The 21,571-nt window shown below is 39.4% G+C and overlaps 1 protein-coding gene across 1 annotated transcript in view; it reads right to left on the reverse strand.

Moving 5' to 3' along the window:
• Positions 1–1,173: 1,173 nt before the first annotated feature.
• tgfbr3 (transforming growth factor, beta receptor III) overlaps positions 1,174–21,571 on the reverse strand; it is a 71,004-nt gene continuing 50,606 nt past the window's right edge. The window contains 8 exon segments of the mRNA XM_085150399.1: positions 1,174–5,645; positions 11,252–11,356; positions 11,885–11,932; positions 15,320–15,440; positions 16,922–17,209; positions 18,456–18,644; positions 19,120–19,218; positions 20,863–21,012. Coding sequence (XP_085006525.1) covers positions 5,527–5,645; positions 11,252–11,356; positions 11,885–11,932; positions 15,320–15,440; positions 16,922–17,209; positions 18,456–18,644; positions 19,120–19,218; positions 20,863–21,012 — 1,119 coding nt within the window. The 3' untranslated portion in view covers positions 1,174–5,526.

Genomic DNA, 21,571 nt, shown 5'->3' on the forward strand with positions numbered 1-21,571 from the left:
TAATATAAAAGATGCACCAAATATATTACAATGAGTGTGACTGTGTGGATCAGAGATGCACCAGTTGAAATTTTCTTAGAACTGTGTTTTCTCAAATGAGATTAGATTTCATTTGACACTAAGGACCTGCTTTTTTCAGTGCAAGGTTTGTTAGCACACGCACAACATGTCTGCTTTTCATCTATGAATGTGTTCTTTTTCCTGCCGCAATATAGTTTTGTGCCCTGAGAAAGGAAGAGGTGCTGTAGCTGCTAAAGCTCTGCGTAGGTCCACAGACTGTTAATCTGGTCTCATCCCCCTCTGTTGTTGTATAACAGCCAAAAATTTCCCAATCTTCTCACTTAACTCACATAATCAACTTTAGGACCAGATGTCTGGTCTAAATTAGTCTGGCCTCCCCAGCGTCAGTGTTTGGAGTCTTGTCAGCTTAAAAAAAAAAAAAAAGCCAGAAAAGAAAAAGAAAAAAACAGCTCTTTTTAATTTCATCCTGCATTTGTCATGCTATATTGTCTGGGCCACATGCAATCAGTGACTAAACAGATTAGCTACAGAACAACAAATGTGTGTTCCAGGTACCCAGAAATGGAAAGTTGGAAATAAAAATAATGACATCATAATCTACGGGCTGATTCGTTTGTTGAAAAATTCAATAAATTAGTCACCAGTTGGACAAGAGTGTTGCAGCCTGAGGATGCCTCGGTGGGGGCGCTTTTGGGGGGAAAAAATTACAGAGACAGAAACAAAAACTTGAAAGGGGTCTGAAGGATTTGGGACGTGTGGACGTATTGAGCCAAAACTGAGCTGGCATAAGAGCTGCTTTACTGTTCGCCCTTGGCCTCTTTCCCTTTTCAGTTTACTCCAAGGCAGGCTGCTTACAGCTGTCTCTAAGGAGCCCTAATCAAAAACAAAAAAGGTTAAGGACTCACATTGCACTCATCTCAATGGTCACCCCCATCCCCCCTACGGAATCCTCAAGGCAGAGGTCCACATGGTCTATATCACGCTATGAGCTCACCAGAGGCGAGTCATGGCTTCAGCGCCAAAGAGCCAAGCCTAACACATCATTATTGCAGCTCATTGTTCCAAACTGCATCCTTATAGGAGTTACCCACATTTACGTACACTCACAAATAAGACTCAACTAAATACCTAAAAAATGAACAGCCATGACAATTTCGTGAGTTATCATGAACATTTATTGGTAATAATGGGAATACAAATGTCGTGCATATTTACAGCATATAAAAAGTTTTATAAACCAGAGGGAACAATAACGGCTAACTTACGCTTGACACATGTGCAAACACCAATAAAAGGCCGTCTTGGTATTACGGGGAAGTTGTAATTTGCCATTGGTTGCTTTCAAAAATCAAATGGGAAACTGCTTTCAAACCATAATGGGGCCCCAGAAAAAGAATCCATAGCAAAGCAAACACTCACATAGATACAGACACACAAATAACACATTCATAGAAAAACATGAGGTAGTCAAATGGTTAAAAAAAATACAATCAGTAACTAGTAATCCATAACTAATCTATGGATTTATGCTCCAATTTTCAGCTGTTCTGAATTCAGCATTTATTTACTGTCTCTCAGCGAAGCCACATCTTTTACCGCTACAGTAACACGTTTGGTGTGGCACAGCATTATTTTGTATTTATTAAAAACCCGACATTATCCATACCTGTTCATGAGGGGGGAAGTTTTGAAGCTTTTCCCAGCTTGCACTGGGGCAAAACTCAGGGAGGAATGTTGGTATTTGAAAAGTGACTCTCACAAATTGTATTGAATTGTTAGTTCGAGTGAAAAATATCCCCAAATTATCTCAAATGAGAAGATTAGATCCAGAACATAACTCGAGGCTCGGGCGCTTAACAGCATGAGTGGATGAGGGCGGGTGGGGGGTGAGGGGGATAATTATATGTTTAAAATGGCTTCGCCACACTCGATAAGAGAAACCACAAAAGTACAGGAATGCCAAAAGCGTTAATCCCGCTACGGCTGCTGATTATAGGCTGCGGCACATTTCAACTCTGCAGCGCGTGGATCTTTCACTGAGGATGATCACTGTACCCTGCAGTGGGATATTGTTTTTTTACAATTATGCTAATTGCTAACAGCAACAGTGCTCTGCAAAAGGACTGCTGCATATATGCATAACTTAGCTTTACCAAATAAAGCTTTTAGCTGGATTTTGGCTGTGGACACACATGGCAGAAAGCCCGATAAAACAAACAAGCTGTGAAGGTTGCTCCAAACCGAGTGTTTCTAATACAGCTTAATAAAAAATATTTCTCGGGTATTATTGAAAGCAGTTGAGTTTCCACTATCAAAATAACTGAAGGTTGATTTTTTTTTTTTCCACTGTTCCAACAGGGGTTTAGGCATGATTTCATATTTTTTTCATTATCTTAAAAGAGGGTATATGTCACTGTTGTGACAACCAAAGAACCAAAACAAGTTGGGTATCTGGGTTATTTTATATAACAATGGGGAGGACTCCATCCTTTACTAATTTTATGTGGAAAAATATATATTTTTACATCTATAGCTACAGCTTATCTTTAGTGAAATAAACTTTATACTTAAGATGTACAACATCTGATTTCTTTACTTCATATCTGACACAATTTATATAAAATAGCGAGAAGCGGCACACGGAAAATTGAACCCAAACACTATCTGACAAAATAATATCATGCTTAAACAAAAGATTTGTATTCCAGATTTGTTTACATATGATAATAATAACAATCTCTTTCTATTGTATTCTTTATGAAGTCAATAAGACACATCATCCCATCGAATAACAGAAAGAATTAAGAAAATAATCATGACATATTTTTTTACATTTCTTTTTCAAAAATATTAGTCCCTTTCTGACTATAAATACTACTATTTCATTTTCATTAAAGTGTCCTAAAGAATGGTATAACGTTTAAACAAATAGTGTAAATAAATCCTCCCGCAAATGTGTGTTATGTATGAGCAAATCCACAATTCACAGTACGTACACACATAGAAGACAATAAATTTCTTTTAGTTAATATATTCCAAAATATAATTTTATACACAAATATATATATTTATACTCTCTGTAGAAAGCTTTATACATGTTTACATGAAAAAATGAAAAGCCTTAAGATGATACACATTCTGGTTACTGCTTACAAAGTTAAATGATAGCAGGGAAAGGGCCCAGTTTGTCCTCCACACACATACAGCAATCATTCATCAACGGTGGGGTAATCGTGGTGCTGCAGTTTGAAGAAGGCCGGAAACTATATGTTGGTAAAAGTCAGCTTCAGCTGCAGCTTATTCAACACACAGTCAGTGCCGAGATTCATAGAAAAACATCTGGGAAAAGGAAAACCAAACACTTTATGTTTGATCTCTTAAAAATGACAACAAAAAACTCTCTGATAAGGAGTTCAATGATTCATCAGCCAACTGACAAAGTTAATCCTCGCGTTATCATGAGAACAAACTAAATCTTTATTTTGCAGCCTTTCAAATGTAAAAATGTTCTGCTTTCACTTTGGGGTTGCTGGTCTGACGGGCAATTAATTATCTAATAATTAAAACTGTGGGATCCAAACCATGATTACCATATAAAACCATGACTGTCAAAACTGTTGACGTAGTTTCTGTTATTATAAAATCTGATTAATGAAGCTCACGCTGATGATCCAACAAAACTCAAAAGAACAAAAAAAAAACAAACTACTTTGCACACACGAGTAATTACAGTAATATACAAAAATATACAGGCCTTGAAAGAGCAAATCAACGCTTCGAGAAATACCCTTATTCACTTGCTTAACATGAGTTGCATCAGTATTGAATATAGTGCTGAAGGCAGTGGCGGACTAGCGTAGCTTAGCATACAAACTGCCGGCAGAAAGAATCAGTAATATGAGGCACAAAAAGGCCACGCTTAAAAATGTCCCAAATTTTCATTTTAACTTTTCTGATTTTTTTTCATAAAAAGACAAGATCTAAAGTAGCATGTCTTTTTTAAAAATTGCTTTACACAAAAGTTGGTGATAAGCTAGGTTTAGCATAAGGAATAGCCTAGCTGCTAGCATCACGGTGTCCAAAGCTTTAGTTTGGTGGGCCTATTTCCAAACTTTTGGACAGAGTATTTAATGCTCACTAATCCACAAACCTAAGGGATAGTTCAGTCCTATAACTGAGCCTGGGCAACATTTTTTACATAAAATGTAAAATGTTCAATAATATTTCATAAAAGAGATATAAAAAATAAATCACATAAATCAATTTATGGCCATTTTTGTAACTTTAGCATTAAAAAGGTCTCACACATAAAAGAGTCAATCACTCCCTGCAATAAGTTCCAAAACAATGCCTGCCCACTGTATAATTTAGTTATTATTCATGTCATAATTATAGTCTTGCTGTCACAAATAAATATTGATTCCTAATATTTTGTATTTTATATTCACCATGACTTAAACATACTGAGTGTTTTAGGCCTATTACCCGGAACTACTCTTCCTAGAAATGACTACCACTTCCCTGAACTACTCAATTCCACCAGGTTTGCTAAGCTAGGCCACTCATCAACTGAACAGAGCTCTATAATTCACACACAGACATAAAAGAAGTGTCAATCATCTCAAATAATAATAAGCAAATATTTCTCTTAATGCTGAAGTCTTCCATTAACAACAGCTAGTAAAAGGGAACCCATAATGCCCCTGTGAAGTCGAGTGAAACCAAAACTCAAATCTTTGCCTATACCAAGAGTTACTAAAGCACACTATTAGATGAGTATACTTTACCGGCCTGTGTGGCTGAATCCATTAAAAAGTACAAACAATTCGAAAATGTGGAATTTTCTCAGCACGTCTTTCACATTTTTCATTCACATTTTTTTGGCATTTACCCTTTTGAACACATTCATACCCAGACTGCCTTTTTAAAGCCATAATCTCTGAGTCAAGATGATGACTTGTTCATACTGCACACTTGTCCGCATGAAAATAGTGGTTTATTTGCTTCCTTGCAACTTTCTAGGTTCCACTGTCATAAAACAACGTGCTCCGGCCCAGCCATCAACATCTCACTTACTAATACTGACATCACTCCAGCCTTGTTGTGTTGGCTTGCTCTCTGAGCACACCTGCTTAGCACAACCAGCCCCAATCAAACCATTTAAGGTCAAAACAAAAGGCTGTGTTGTGGTCAGAATAAAGCAGCATTTGGATTTGAAAGAAATGTCTGGAATAAACTTGCATCTGTTTCTCGGATGAGGCTGCCAAGCTGTGTCTCAGAACTAACACACATCAACATAACCAAGACAGTTCATTTGTCTGCACACGCTTAAAGTGGCACCAATTTAGCACAAGGACTTAAGGTGTTATTTTTTCTTTTTCATGCTTTTTTTCATGCTTTTTTTTTTGTCCTGTCACGTCCCCAAAAATAATTCCTTTCATGGAAGGAGATAACAAACCGGTCCCTGTGAACCGTCAGAACTTCCTGGCAGTGCATCCTGCTGGGCTACGCGGTGCTGCTGCTGGAACACGGTGTGCTTTGCATGCTGCCGATACTGTGGCCTGTACTGCTGTTCTCCGAGGCAGGCTGGGACTTCTGGACCGGCTGTGTGCCAGCTGTCTCACCTAGATGTAGAGCAGAAGAGGGAGTGGGGCAGCAGGAGGAAGGGGATTGGACCAGAGGGAGAGAGGAAAAATGAGTATAATTTCCAAAAAAGCCAACCCTAGGCAAGAACATTACAAAGTGATTTGGTTAAAGCTACAAATTGAACTCCTCTAAGACTGTCGAGCCTCCATTGTTCTTCTGCACACAGAAAAAATGGGCTGCATTAAAGCTCCTACTGTTTACTATAACTGCCACTTGACATAAACCTTTCACTGAAGCCCGTATAAAATCTGAGCATTCCTATTTAGATGAATGTACTTTTATCCCTAAGAAAAACAGTGTACTTTTACGTATAAAGAACTCGGGACTTCATCTGCCCTCATTTTTGACCATTTTCAACCATAATCTGCCACAGATTCTGTTTTTAAAAGGTAAAAACATTTTGAGGTGGCATCTAAAGATGCCACCTCAAAACGACCAGAAACAAATGGTCGCATCCTATCTGACAGATGATATTTTAAACAAAGAGAAGAAGATGGTTCTACATTCACAGAGTTCATTTCTGTCTGGAACCAATTAGCCTTGCTTTAGCAGATAAAGGCGAACAAACACAACACGGGCCCTGTGACCGGAGCTCAAACCAATGACTGGTTTATTGTTCTATGTCTAAATAAGCGTTTGATTTCGTAAACTCTTGGGATCCAATGGCTAAAATGAAGGGAAAATAGAAGTGCTCGAGTTTGTTTCCAAAAACCGTCTCTGACAGACAATGAACAGCTTCTGAAATAAAGCCAAGTCTGTGTTTAATTTGAGTATTTGGCACAATTACTACTGCAGTGTGTCCCTCGCTTGCATTATAGCTTATCTGAAATGAAGATAACACATTTTCTCCTGGAGAGAGATTGTTCTATCGATAGTTTAGTTTGTACTAGAGGTCGTGTGTGTTTTATACATGTGCTTGCATATACAGTGGGGCAAAAAAGTATTTAGTCAGCCACCGATTGTACAAGTTCCCCCACTTAAAATGATGACAGAGGTCAGTAATTTGCACCAGAGGTACACTTCAACTGTGAGAGACAGAATGTGAAAAAAAAATCCATGAATTCACATGGTAGGATTTGTAAAGAATTTATTCGTAAATCAGGGTGGAAAATAAGTATTTGGTCAATAACAAAAATACAACTCAATACTTTGTAACATAACCTTTGTTGGCAATAACAGAGGTCAAACGTTTACTGTAGGTCTTTACCAGGTTTGCACACACAGTAGCTGGTATTTTGGCCCATTCCTCCATGCAGATCTTCTCAAGAGCAGTGATGTTTTGGGGCTGTCGCCGAGCAACACGGACTTTCAACTCCCGCCACAGATTTTCTATGGGGTTGAGGTCTGGAGACTGGCTAGGCCACTCCAGGACTTTCAAATGCTTCTTACGGAGCCACTCCTTTGTTGCCCGGGCGGTGTGTTTTGGATCATTGTCATGTTGGAAGACCCAGCCTCGTTTCATCTTCAAAGTTCTCACTGATGGAAGGAGGTTTTGGCTCAAAATCTCACGATACTTGGCCCCATTCATTCTGTCCTTAACACGGATCAGTCGTCCTGTCCCCTTGGCAGAAAAACAGCCCCATAGCATGATGTTTCCACCCCCATGCTTCACAGTAGGTATGGTGTTCTTGGGATGCAACTCAGTATTCTTCTTCCTCCAAACACGACGAGTTGAGTTTATACCAAAAAGTTCTACTTTGGTTTCATCTGACCACATGACATTCTCCCAATCCTCTGCTGTATCATCCATGTGCTCTCTGGCAAACTTCAGACGGGCCTGGACATGCACTGGCTTCAGCAGCGGAACACATCTGGCACTGCGGGATTTGATTCCCTGCCGTTGTAGTGTGTTACTGATGGTGACCTTTGTTACTTTGGTCCCAGCTCTCTGCAGGTCATTCACCAGGTCCCCCCGTGTGGTTCTGGGATCTTTGCTCACCGTTCTCATGATCATTTTGACCCCACGGGATGAGATCTTGCGTGGAGCCCCAGATCGAGGGAGATTATCAGTGGTCTTGTATGTCTTCCATTTTCTGATGATTGCTCCCACAGTTGATTTTTTCACACCAAGCTGCTTGCCTATTGTAGATTCACTCTTCCCAGTCTGGTGCAGGTCTACAATTCTTTTCCTGGTGTCCTTCGAAAGCTCTTTGGTCTTGGCCATGGCGGAGTTTGGAGTCTGACTGGTTGAGGCTGTGGACAGGTGTCTTTTATACAGATGATGAGGTCAAACAGGTGCCATTCATACAGGTAACGAGTGGGGGACAGAAAAGCTTCTTACAGAAGACGTTACAGGTCTGTGAGAGCCAGGGATTTTCCTTGTTTGAGGTGACCAAATACTTATTTTCCACCCTGATTTACGAATAAATTCTTTACAAATCCTACCATGTGAATTCATGGATTTTTTTTTCACATTCTGTCTCTCACAGTTGAAGTGTACCTCTGGTGCAAATTACTGACCTCTGTCATCATTTTAAGTGGGGGAACTTGCACAATCGGTGGCTGACTAAATACTTTTTTGCCCCACTGTATGACAGGCATATGTATCCACAGGCATCCCTTTCCCTCTTTCAGGCCCCACATTTCTCCTAATGTTTACCAGAACAGGGCTGCCAGCAGTCTTTCCCTCACAGGACCAAGAGTGCTGCAAAACAAAGGCACTTGGATTCACCTCATCTGTCAGAGGAAATTTAAATTCCCAAGTCTGATATTATCTTTCTAGATAGGAAAGATAAAGGCTGCTTTTATCTGACCGAAACATAAAGTGAATGAAAACTCTCTATGAAAGTTGTTGTAACAGATGTCTACTCAGGGACAATTTGCCTTAGATTTCAGTTTGGGAAAACACTGACCCCGGTATCTCTTGGATACAAAAATTCAAACATACGATGTCTTTGTAGTGGCTAAGGATACAGTAACAGCATCCAGGACAGAAACTTCTCCACCCAACATCCGCTCTTTGCATGCACCTGCACAGAAAGCACACTAACACAAAGTTAGCAACGAACCCGTCCGTTTAGCTGGCTTCATATTCAACTCATGGCACAGTCAGGCTTGTTCCACCCTACTCCTTCTACAGCAGAATCACTGTGGTGATCTCTGTGAGGTGTTCTTTGGGCTGGTTAATATTCAGAATTTCTTTTGGTAGACTTTTCCCAGACCATGACAGCCAGAATCAGCCAAGCATGCTTTTCAAGGGCAGGAGAAACCAGAGCTTCCACATAAAACCCAGTTGTAGGACTGGGAGAACATACAAACTCTACATTAAAAATAACGACATAGCTCTGGCTATAAGACCACGTTGCCATTATAATTTTATAAAGGCTTGTGGAGTAATATTGCAGAAATCTGGACTCAACACAAACAACACAAAGCTCTGCAAAGTTTTATATAGGTACAGCAAAACTTTGAGCTAAATCCTTATGTGACAAAGATAATATGGTTATGTTTAACCGTCTTTTACTGACCATATCTGTCCAGCTTTTAAGCATGACAACATTTGGGAATTAGGACTAAACAGAAAGTAAAGCAGGGGCCCATGTAAGTATAAGACACATTCACATTGTGATAAGTAAAAAGTATTTGAATTCATTTTAAGAGCCGTATAAAGTATTTATCATGGAGTTGAACTCATTTGATACTAATTTATACAAAAGTGAGCTCAACAAAAATCATGTAATCGTGAAAAAAGTGTTTCAGTAGTGACTCAACAGAATGCCATCGTCATGCTCTGACTGAGCTTAGAAAAGTCGGTGTGGCCGTCTAGGTTTAGGTTAGATAAAACAGTGAGTTTTCGGATTATCTTAGTAACGTATTTAAGATATGAGTGATAGTGGGACAATTTACTATGGCCAGATGAGCTTGTTTAAGCATTTCTGAAATAGCAAGGCTTGTTGTGTGTTCTCACGGTCAGAGGAAGGACAAACAATGACCTGGTGACAGTGTGTGGGATGTGCTGGAACAAATTTGATCCGAATGGGTCCAACTTTCAACCGGCAGGTTTTGCTGTGGGTATCAGATTACACGGGACACATTTAAAAGTCCTGCAGCATCCTAGGCCTCCAAGTGACTGGACCTGCTTAGGTAGGAGAGGTCCTAACATTTTGGCTCATCGGAGTCTGATTGAATTTCAGAGCAGATAATGTTTGAAGTTTCTCCTTGTGTCTGGCTGTTTTAACAGTTGGTTTCATTTTGTGGATGAAAACAAAATTCTTGCACAAGGTGACAACAGCTCCAGCAATCTCCAGCAACCTACAAGCCAACTACAATATATGCGCCAAGACAATGAGAAAACTGCCAACGGTTATAATGTGAGGTTGATGTTAAAGCATTTATGTTGCTGACTGCCTTGTAGGGAAATAAATCGTAATAGATAGAAAAACCCAAAATATAATTCCAAGGACTATATCTAACTGTTTTCTTAGAGGTCCTCAGACCCTGAGGGGATAGACTCAGTTTAGTTTTCTTGTTTCATCATTGGTTTAAAATATGCTCTCAAGTGGTATTTTGAGTGGTTGTTTTGGAGGATATACTTTCTTGGGTTAACATGGGACAGAAAGTGTTGCCATATAAGGTCATTTCAACTAATCCTGCTTAACACACCCATCTAAAAGTGTACTTTAATAATGGAAGGAACTTGTGCCTTAAAGTCATCGCCATGCATGCTTCCTCCTAACTGCTATCTCCACCCCTGTTTTTCATGTGTGTTCACCTTTGATATGTACTGCCAGCCAAATGTAAAGATTTGTGTTTCTTTCTTGGTCACCCACTAGAAAATCCATGAAGCACAAGTGAAGTGGTTTTCTGAAGAGAAGCCAATACCAATATTGTGACAAAGATAAAGGCACTAAACTCTGACAGCTGATCTTTACGTCTAAAAGATATTCAGAAAGAGCTAAACTCATTAATGTGACAGAGCATGACTGGAACAGTTTGCAGCACTGTAACCCGACACGTGCCTGTATTGTTGTAACTACCTGGGAGACTGATTTACACTGCCAAATTGTGAGCTCTTAAAAAACTTTCACTTTACATACCGAATGCTAAAGTGAAACAGCCTAAGCCCTTCTGCAAAACGCACTCAGCTCACAGGTCAGTCAGTTAAAAAGTAAGGCAGAGAAGAACAGGGCAGCTCTGTGCAACGGTGAACTCAGTGGGCTGCTGGGAACTCGCTTCCTCTCATAGGTCAGTTAGGGTCAGCGGGCTGGGGACGAAGGGGAAGGTCTTGGCATCTAATGGACAGATTGTGTGTCTTTTCCTGTGAGCGCCCACTAAACCCTACAAGGGGAATTTCCAACTCGTCTCCAGCCATTGTACTGAGAATGTACTGAGAAAGACCACCCCATGGCCCCCAAAACATTCAAAGGCAGGAAAGAGAAGAGCTCTTGCTGCTGACCAACAGGATATATTTACAGTAGAGGAGTCAATACGTTATTGTGAGCTGGCCTCTGTCAGCAGCAGGATGTTTGGCAATCACAGCGGCACATTTCTGGCACAGAGACCCTCAGGCATTCCTCTGCATCTTATCTTTTCATTAATGTGGAGAAGTGAGTAGGGGCCACGGAGAGGCAGGTAAAGAACCTACCTGTGTGCGCGTAGATAAACCACAGAGCTGCGGTCAAGAGAGCCCCGATGACAAAGGCTGCAAAGGCGATGCCCACCACCACAGGAGTGTCCAGTACATACACTACTGAACAACAAACCAACACAGAACATGGTTTTAATGTTAAACAAGTGTATTATACATACAATTACAATACAAATATAAATTACCTAAAATGTGTAAAACAAGAAAACAAATATTAGGAACTGAAATCGTAACTAAGTTCACCTTTTACCCAGTCACACTGCCCTTGCATCTATTGCCTATATTCTTGGACTCTAATAGAGTAGCTATGCATGATTTACAAAAAAGAAACAAAAACAACAACAACTATTGCCTGGCCTAGTTAGCTGTGTTATCAGCAAACTACAGATCCATAGTTACTGGTAAATTCTAGTTACCTTCTTCAATTTGAAAGAAAAAAGTCCAGCAAGCATCACAACTGTTATGGTAAGGACCAATATGAAATAATAAGTGACCTAAGCTGATGATTCCTTATATAGCTTCATTATTTACTGGTTTATCTTATGCAGTTTATTCATTTTTGGGATCCATATAATCCACTTATATACACATGGACATACGCAAAATAAAATGCAATCATATAATACTTACCATCAGGAGAGGGCTTACGTGGCTCTTCTGATAATTTTGATGTAGGATCTGCAAAAACAACATATAATAGTTTAAATATATGTTGACTATTGCGTGTACAGATGCACAGTATACAGTATGAATTATGGTACATTAAAATAGCACAATGCATGCTCTGAGTCAGCCTGTCAGGAGCAGTAGATTGCTGATACTGCAGTGTGTTGATAAGCAATTCTCTGTGGAATGTGATCCAGAAATCTGAACCAGGAAAACGCTGAAAAAGCAGCTATTCTGTAAGCCGGCAGTGTCCTAACGGATGAACCTTTTAACTCCAACCAATCATGCTCACCCATTTATTTCAAGCCATCTGGAAGGCTTTCAAAAGTGAAATTAGCTATAATAATGTCTTAACAAACAATACAAAGGCGCTTGTGTACGGGCGAACTCAAGAGGCAAACCTGGTATACGTCCAAGACTGGGGCACAATGGCTGCTATTCTCGGACAGAACACCTTTAAGTTTTCATCTCGGGTAATGGATGATGACAGGTCATCAGAGAAGACTTTAATTTCAGAGGGGACGATGGCCAGAGGACGTCCTCTGTGCCACCCTACTCCCCTTCAGTCTGGAGCTATCTGTCCCGGGTGACTTGTTATGCTAAAAATGTCGAGGCCATGAACACATGCAGCCTCATAAGCAGAAGATAAAGGAGGAATATACAGACTGAACCCAGCAAAGCACAGGAGTGTTTAATGCTCTCGTGTTAACTCGACTCAGAGATCATGTGCAAAGCTGAAAGCTCGGTGCTTTCAAATACTGCCTTGATGTCTATAGGGTACAGTTCTCTGCAGGACATCTGACTGGTCTTGAATGTTGTTTTCTACTTTTAACAGAACCAGACATCTGCTTCAAAGTTGAACTTTTGATTTATGTTAGCTTTATGTTGTTGCCAAACTTGAAACAGCCCATATATCTCTATGAACATCATTTATTTATGTAAATTTGCCTGATATGGAAAGAAGCACTCCTGCGTAATGACTTGTTTTTGTTCAACTTTGGCCTTTCGTCATAGAGCTGTCGCTCCAAGACTCTCAACACAGAAGAGTTTCAAACTTATAAACCATGCAAAGGTTGAACTCCGTAGCTCAAAACATGTTATTTAACCCAGCTCAGGTCCACAAGGTTACTAGCTCTGCCTAAAGTGCGGTGTACAATCTGCAAGCATATGTCAAAGATTTACTCTCTTCTTTTGTTCATACTCTGCTGAGGCATGAATCCTAACTCATGTTCATCCTTTCTTTTTCAGAACTAATATATATATATATATATATATATATATATATATATATATATATATATATATATATATATTTATGATCTTTTTAATGATAAAGTGAGCTTCTTGACATCTAGCCAGTGAATACAGCAAACCATATGGAGAGCCTCATTCAGTTGGTTTTAAAGTAATAAATGAGATATTTTATGAGAAATCAGTTACTTAGTAAGACAAAGTTATCTAAAGGATGAACACGTTCATATATTAAACGCTGCAGTTCAACCTGTTCAGTCCAATGTGATATAAAAAATTATCCTCTGTCTTTACACTTTGCAGACTTTAAACTAAATTAATACTACATGTACTGATGTGACGATATAACCAACACTGCCAGCCTCTCAGATAGATTATACCTTTCAAGTTTTTCTAAACGTTCCTGAACCCATAAAAAAGGGATCAAATTTATTGACGTTGTGAAGCATTAAATCTAATTTTGATGGTAGAGCTTTGAGGCTGTTATGTCTTTCCATGCACAAAGTTGGCCACAAGTTGCTCCCTTTGATTTGTAGATTGAACTCAGCTTTTTGGGATGTTGTCCAGTGCAGAACCGTGGCCCTTGAAAAGGCTGCTTATTTTGTTTGCCATCCTAGCATAAGCGATGCCTTTGTGTTCTTTGAATTCGAGGGGTTTTTTTTCCAGTGTGTTTATGGCATAAGTGTGTTTACTTACTCCATGGAAAATAAACCCGCTGCACTGGCATAGTGGTACAGGCAGTGCACCCTGCCTGTACCACTTTGGACTAGCTTGGCTTAGACACTCAGCCATTACTTCAAATTTCACAGTCTCTGTTCACCAATATCCTCAGCATCAACACTGGCATGTCTGTGCTAAAAAGTGACTCCATCCATATAGTATCATTGCTCAGCATTGGAGGCTGACGTCCAATTAAAATGTAATAAAGCCACAAACTTCTGGTTAGAATTATCCTGCACAACTCTGACTCACACTAGAGCTCAGACAAGTAGGAACTTTAAAGCAAATAAAATTACTGATGTTTAAGAGGAAGACCAGGATCTGAAAAATACCATCAGTGCATACACTTCAACTGGGAGAAGCCATAAAATGAATCTAATCAATCAATAAATTGTTTGGTCTATGAAGAGCTCATCACAACTGATATTACCATCCGAACAAAATACAGGGTTCACATCCACAATGGAACACTATTCTGAATAGCACACATATACTGTAGCACAGAGATTGACCAAGCCAATACCAAAACCAAGTTTCGTTAGGTAAAGGAGTAATCAGTCTATTTTCTACCATTGTGAAATAGCGGTTGGGCTGTAGCTTACACCAATTAAAATGATCTAATTTACATCAAATCACAAGCCAATAAACATGACTCAAACTGACCCCATGTCTCGTGTTGATGTCATTGCTCAGAGGGGGATGCTAATATGAAAAATGCTGGCAGTCCGCTAGAGAAAAGGCACTGATTATATCAGTCCATTTAGGTTTAGGTCATAATAAATATCATGTGATGGCATTACCTCAGGTCTCCATCCTGCCTTCTAAATGTACTTACACCCCCGGAGGTGCTACGATAAAGAGTGTGAACCAACGAGTGACTAAACATCGAGGGACCTTTAGGCTCTGATTGAGTGCTCAAAGCCAACAAGGGGACCACCGCTCCTCATTTTCCCCCTCACTAGTGGAAAGCTGAGGCCACAGTGAAGGGCCTAAGTGAAAACAACTGGATCTTAGTAACGTATGACTGTTCTTTTCCATGTCTCCCTCAGCATGGTCTGGTCCACAGCAGAACTGGGCCTCAGCGTTAGCACACTCCCCTTTATCAGCCATATGCTAGTTTGAACACACACACCCAAAAACACACTCTTGTGTACAGATGTCAATGTAAACGGAGACACACCATATGTGTATGCCTAAGCACCTGTATACACAATCATATACACACAACACAGTTAGTAAGAACCAGATGTTGGACAGTGATCCCGTCGTTTGGTCTGATCTCCAAGTATCAACTTTATGCGGTTCCTCTGCCTTCAGAATTGCTTCTTTCACTGTGCATACTCGTATTTGTGGATGTCACAGTTCCAAGCACAACTGAACTCCTGGTGTAAACAGATGTAAATTATGTTTGCTTTTGCTTTTACTGACCTGGTATGTGGCTCAAGTCATCCACCACAACCAGCGGTTGAGTCGAGACCTTTTTGTTCATCATCATCGCCATGATATTGTCCACAGAGAGAGAATCACAGTTTTCAATGGGTGGCAAACACTGTGCAGTAATTAAAAAAATATCAAATTAATAATTTGACATTCATATTTCTCAAACTCAAAAGTGCATTCACTCACATCTGCTCAAAAGTACTAATTTGGAGTTCAAAGTAAGGAAAAGCTTTCAATCTTCACCCACTACAGCTGATGGCAACTGTAATAGAGCAGTTAGCACCACAATCACAAGCCAGCTTCAGGATACTACATATACACACACACACACACACACACACACACACACACACACACACACAACCCCGTTCAGCTATCTTAGTGAGGACTTTCATTGACATAATGGTTTCCCTAGCCCCTTACCCTAACCATTAAAAATGAATGCCTAACCCTAAAACTTACAAAAAAACAAACAAACAAACAAACAAAAACATGACTCTATTAGTGGTAGAAATAAGCTTATAATTATTTTTATATTTAAAATATTAAATAATTATATAAAAAATATTATATTCATATCAGATGGATTAGACAGTTTCCTCTTGCAAATAAATGTGTGATTTATAAAAACTAACAAAAAATTGTGTGGGAATGTTGAAGACTAACAAGTAATTAACCTCACAATTAATTTTAAGAGCACAAAATAAAGCACAATAAGACTCAGCATTTTGTGGAGGCTAAATCCCCTCCACAATTCTTTGGAGGAATCTGTCTGCCTTTCTGGTTTTAATATAATGTTTTTAGTTTATTTTTAGGATTTTTTTATATATATACCACACTTCCCGTTAGCTCATAAGCTGAATTCTTACACAATAATTTAATATAAGGACAAGTCAGTCAGATGGGACAACTACAGTATACGCCAAAGAGGACCGTCGAGGGAAGGAGAAGAGGAGCAGAAAAGTTTATCAGGAGCTTTAAAGGAGAGTATGGGTGATCCAGCGGCCCCTAGGACCGTGCACTAAAGCTTTAACAAAAGAGAACTAAATCGAACTCTTTTTCATACCTAACCATAACCTAATTGTAACCCTGACACTAAAACCGCATTTTGAGCCTCAAAAAGGCCTTCAAACTTGTAGGACCGGTGAGTGTGTCCTCACAAGTGACTGTTGGCTCTCACAAGCATAGTGGAATGCAGATTTCGGTCCTCACAAAGATAGCTAGACAGGAACACACACACACATATATATATATATATATTTTTTTTTTTTTTTGGGGGGGGGGGGGGGGGGGGGGGGGTTAACATTTAGGTAAGACTTACAGAAAGTAAAAGAAAGCGCTTGCACCAGACAGAACAAATAACAGAGGGAGAAAAAAAGATGATTATTTTGCTCAGTGGTCGGCCACTTGGGAAACTGTGCAATGGTTCCCGCTTAGGTTTGGGGGCAGACCTGACACTGAATGTTGCAGGTCAGCCGGAGTAAAGATGGTCTCCTACAGGCCCGGCTGCTCAAACAAACACTGGTGATACTCTGGGAGACTAAAAAAAAAACATAGCAATGGCTCTTTGGGGAAGATTATTCTGCATACCTGTGGTAAATTTAGATTCCTCTGAGATGACTTTGAGCACAGAGACATCTCACAATGCAGGAAAAGTAGGGACACTTTGAAAGTTGAGTTGAAGCTGAAGCTGAAGGTTTTCTTATCCATCTTTGTAGGGTGGACAGGGAATTGAGGATAGTATGTGACAGAGGCATCTGTGGGACAAACTGTCTCAATGAGTGTGTACCCTGAAGACACGCTGGGATTGGAGTCATGAGAAATGAAGCACGATATGATGGTGAACCCCAGTTCTGGATCTGATGCAGTTGATGTGATCTGGAGCGGATGAGAGGCAAGTAAAAACAGATTTTATTTGTCAGTTGTCGTGACAGGAGTCTTCATGAAGTGATAATCAGTGAGGGAAACCGCTCACCGACAAAACTGAACGGCAACACAATACTGCTCTGATCTGATGTGAGCTTTACTTTATAATATAATCATTTTTGGAAGAAAACCTAATCTGCTGTTGTCTGAAGAAAGTCTGCAAAGTAATCTTGTTGGACAAAACATGCAAAATGAAAAGGTGTCATTTTGTATTTGAAGATTTTAAGAAGATCGCAGAAACAATAAATACAAATTATTATTATTGCCTAGTCCTAAAATTGGGAACAACGATAAAAACAAATACAAACAAACATAATTTACAAGATGTTAAAATACTAATTTAAAGCTGAAACAATCAATATTTACGTGTTAAACTGGGCAGGACAAAAGGGGCACAGTCATGGTGATAACCCTCAGCTCTAATGAGCTTCTGGTTTCTTTTAGAGTGTTGTTTTGGTTTTATGCTTCAGCTCACTTTTGCTGTACCAGCAGCTGTTCAGCAAAAATAAAATTCAAATCCCACCTTTTACTAACCACAACAGAAAAAGAAGTTCAAAAGTTAGAAGGCAGCTGGTGGCAACTAAAGTGCCAAATAATTCTGTCAGCAGCAACCCAAAGCTGACTAAATAAGTCTTCTAATAGAAATATTGCGATGTATTTATTGCTGCCAGTGTAAAGATATGCAAAACAAAACAAGAACGACTGCCTGAAAGGTGAGAAACAAATATTTAGTCATGTTTTACTTATTTCTCAGCTAAAATAAATGCAATGCACTTAAGAGGGAAGGATAAAGACACTCTGTGAGCACTTTGTGTTTACAGCACACTGGCTTTGTGTCCATGCTGTGAGTGAAGCATCTCATGCTGATGTCATCCTACATCACCTCTTCAAAGGACTTTTCAGTCTTTGCTATCTCTTATATGACTAGCATAATTAATGTAGTGAAACAGATATTTTTAGCCAGATGACATGCAGAACTGTGATATAATAAAAGCAAGAAGTGAAAGAAATTATTAGCTTTTTAGCTTGAAACAGTCACAGTGCTCTTACCGAGCGAAGGGCTCGGTAAGAGATTAAATCTGGAAACGCTAAAGCCTCAGATGGAGGCAGATGGTTGCAGTTTTCTGCCAAAAGTTTTCATTTACACCAAACATGTATTCTGGCGTGAGAGGTAATGTATTATAAATGCAAAACATACCTCCACAAACACTTTCTGATTTTGTGAAACGGTGAAGAAATTCTGGCGTGCAGGGTTGTTGATAGGCAGCGAGTCGTACAGCTCCATGTTAAACGTCATGTTGTTGACCGGTTGCCTTGGTGGTTCCTGTACAATCCTGGGAGCTGAGGTTTCCTGATTCTTAGTTTTTCTTGTGTATGTGCAGTTGAACTGTTAGAAGAATAAGGCAAAGCCAAAACAAATATCAGCAGGACTCTGACGTTACATTCCACGGCTAAGCGCTCTCACTCCACATGACTGTGTGTCACTGTTTGACCACATTAAGACAGACCAGGAACAAAAGAGATACTGTATAAACAAGAACAATAAGTGGGAGACGGGGACTGGATGAGATAAAGGAAACTAAGCTAGCAGAGAAAAGATGGAGAAACTTCAAAATGGAAAATGGAAAGGTCAAGTTCATTAAACGGACATCATGGAAAGATGGGGAGATTGCAGGCCAGAAGAGTCTTTACTAGCAGCCCAAGGGGCAGTAAGAAACTGGTGTTTCTTCCAACTATGCATGATTTACTGCAGTTGCGCATATAGAGATACAGTTTACCAGTAGTCTCGACTTGTCAACTTTCCCCTTGCAATGAAGTGCAGATCTGACAGAAAAAGGACCACAATGATTCCAGAGTCTTACCAATATGGTGGGTGAATTGAACGTTTTCACGGGAAGCATACTCTCGGGCACTCTCTGGTCGCTATTCCCATCTTTAGTCTCAGCATGACTTACAGTGACCTGCACACCAAAGAGAAGTTTGTTACTAAGCCCACACTGACAAACCTGAGCACAACAATCAGCAGTTGACGGAAAGTTTACACAAGATTTTTTCCAATTTTTTTCCCCCTTTTCTACTCCTTTAGTATTGCCTCATTCAGGCGGAGATTAAGAGAGGTCGGCAAAACATTCTTGCTTAAATCTGGGAATGTCCAGTGGCCTCAGTGAGACAGGACATATTTCTAATTTCTCAGTGGAGTAGTGGCATGTCAGGGCCTGAGATGAGTCTGCTGCTTTAGAGAGAGGACTGTCTCAATGACACTAACAGAGCTGTTTTGAAGTTTGCTGACCTGCCTTTGGTGCCACTGCTGAAATAAATCAACATATCACAGCAATGTGGGGACAACAGCCAAAACACATTAGCTTTGATGAGTGGGAACCCAGACAATTGAAAATTAATCTCCTTTGACCAGAGGTCAGAGGTTGTCTGCATGTCCAAATGATAACACAAAAGATGACCTTGGACTTATGCCTGGGTTTTTAATCTGCACTGGACAGAAAAAGTGTTTTTTCCAAACTTCCCCGAACAAAAGATTTTAAAAGGCCAGGGTAGAAGTGATTCATCCTTGCTTGTTAGAACAAACATGCTGAATGAATGCATTCCACAATAATGAAGATAACTGGGAATGTCTTAATGACATAAAAGCAGGTGATCACTATTAGACACGAAAATGAGTCAGAAATGTAATCATTTCCCCTGCACATATTGTCCATATCTTTCCAGTTTCCATTTGTACACAAAAGAGCATGGCTATCAGTGGACATCTTTATTAAAAAAATATTTATTTATGACACAAATAAGTGTCAAGCCTCTGAGCATTTCCCATGGCAGTGCTGACATTTAAGCACTGGTCATGCTAAAAAAAAAAAAAAAAACACCCTAACAACTAATCTAATCAAATTAGCCTTCAAAGCTTTCTGCAAGATCTCTTTTAAAATGTGATTTATTTTCTTTGAAAGAGTATGTGTGTTTGAGTATTTAAGCTCAAATGATGATCTTTTTCTAAACTAATCAAAGACATTTATTCTCTGAATGTAATTAAACTGCAAGCTAAAGCTAAAAATACCTTAAAATAAAACAGAAAGTCTTTCTGACACTGGGTAAATTTTTCCCTGACTTCAGAGTGTCACAGCTCTGTACTGCCCATAGATATCAATGCTTTAACAAGCCCAACATCTTAATATGTTAAACCTAGGCTAACACACAACTATTTGGATGTTAGTCACTCAGGAATTGTTTAGACAAGCAAAGTTTGACTTTGGCACATGGTTAAAACTGTGTAAAGGGTGTATTTCAACAAAAACTAGTATCCTTTCTAAAGTTTAAACAAGTAGAAAAGAAAGTTTTCTGACTGAAAGCCTTTCTGTTAAAATGTTCTCATTGTCTTCTCATTAAGTTGTTCTCATTAAGTTGACAAGTTAAAATAAAGCAAGATAATTATAGTGACTTTTTAAAAAATGAAGAGTAGTTTAGTTTTTGTAGTTTATTTCAATTTAAAATTAAATCATATCTTTGTATTTATAGTAGCAACTAGAGGTCTGATATACAGAGAGGGCATTTTCAAGTAATTTCAGCTACACTGTAACACCAGATAATATACTCACAGAATTGATGTAGATCGTGCTATCCTCTATGGTAAATTCGGTGGTCTGACAGCCAGTCAAAGGAGTTTCCAGAGTGTAGTGGGTGGCATTGACTGTTGCTTTGCATTGTGGGTCTTGAAGTGTGAGGCTGGCATTTGTAAACCCACTTGCCTAAGTTAAGAAAAAATAAATAAAAAGACAAACATGGATGGAGATCAAAACACTTTTCCTTTATTAACTTTTCAGAATTGTAAAAAGAAAAAAAAAAGGAGAAAAAAGTCCAAGTACTTGTGCAAAACCTGGAGTTCTCAGGAATAAACAAATCCCACAAGGTGGTCTAGCTCCAGCTCCCAATTACAGCCTATGCCAGTTTCCATTCTGTGATGTGGGCTGATTGAGCTGTCCCTATGTTCAGATGCCAAATGCTTGAAACAGCCCTGCCTGCTTCAGTGATTTACTTTTTCTCATTTCACTTTTGTAGATCTGAAACTTGCTATCCCCACACAACAGATAGGTGGGGTCAACTGTCTCCATAATTATCCACATGTAACCATTAGACCAAGACAGCATTATTATTTGGTAACAACCTCAGCACACAGTGCGTGCTTTTTGAAAATAAACAACACAGCGTCATGGAGGTTTATGCTAGTATTTTGTAATCGCTGCAGAAGACATTCATTCAGCCTTTTAATTGGTCTAGACGCTTCTAGTCTTTTTGGATGAGCTCCAT

The sequence above is a fragment of the Neolamprologus multifasciatus genome, chromosome 23, assembly GCF_963576455.1.
Source record: "Neolamprologus multifasciatus chromosome 23, fNeoMul1.2, whole genome shotgun sequence".
NCBI classification, from domain to species: Eukaryota; Metazoa; Chordata; class Actinopteri; order Cichliformes; family Cichlidae; genus Neolamprologus; species Neolamprologus multifasciatus.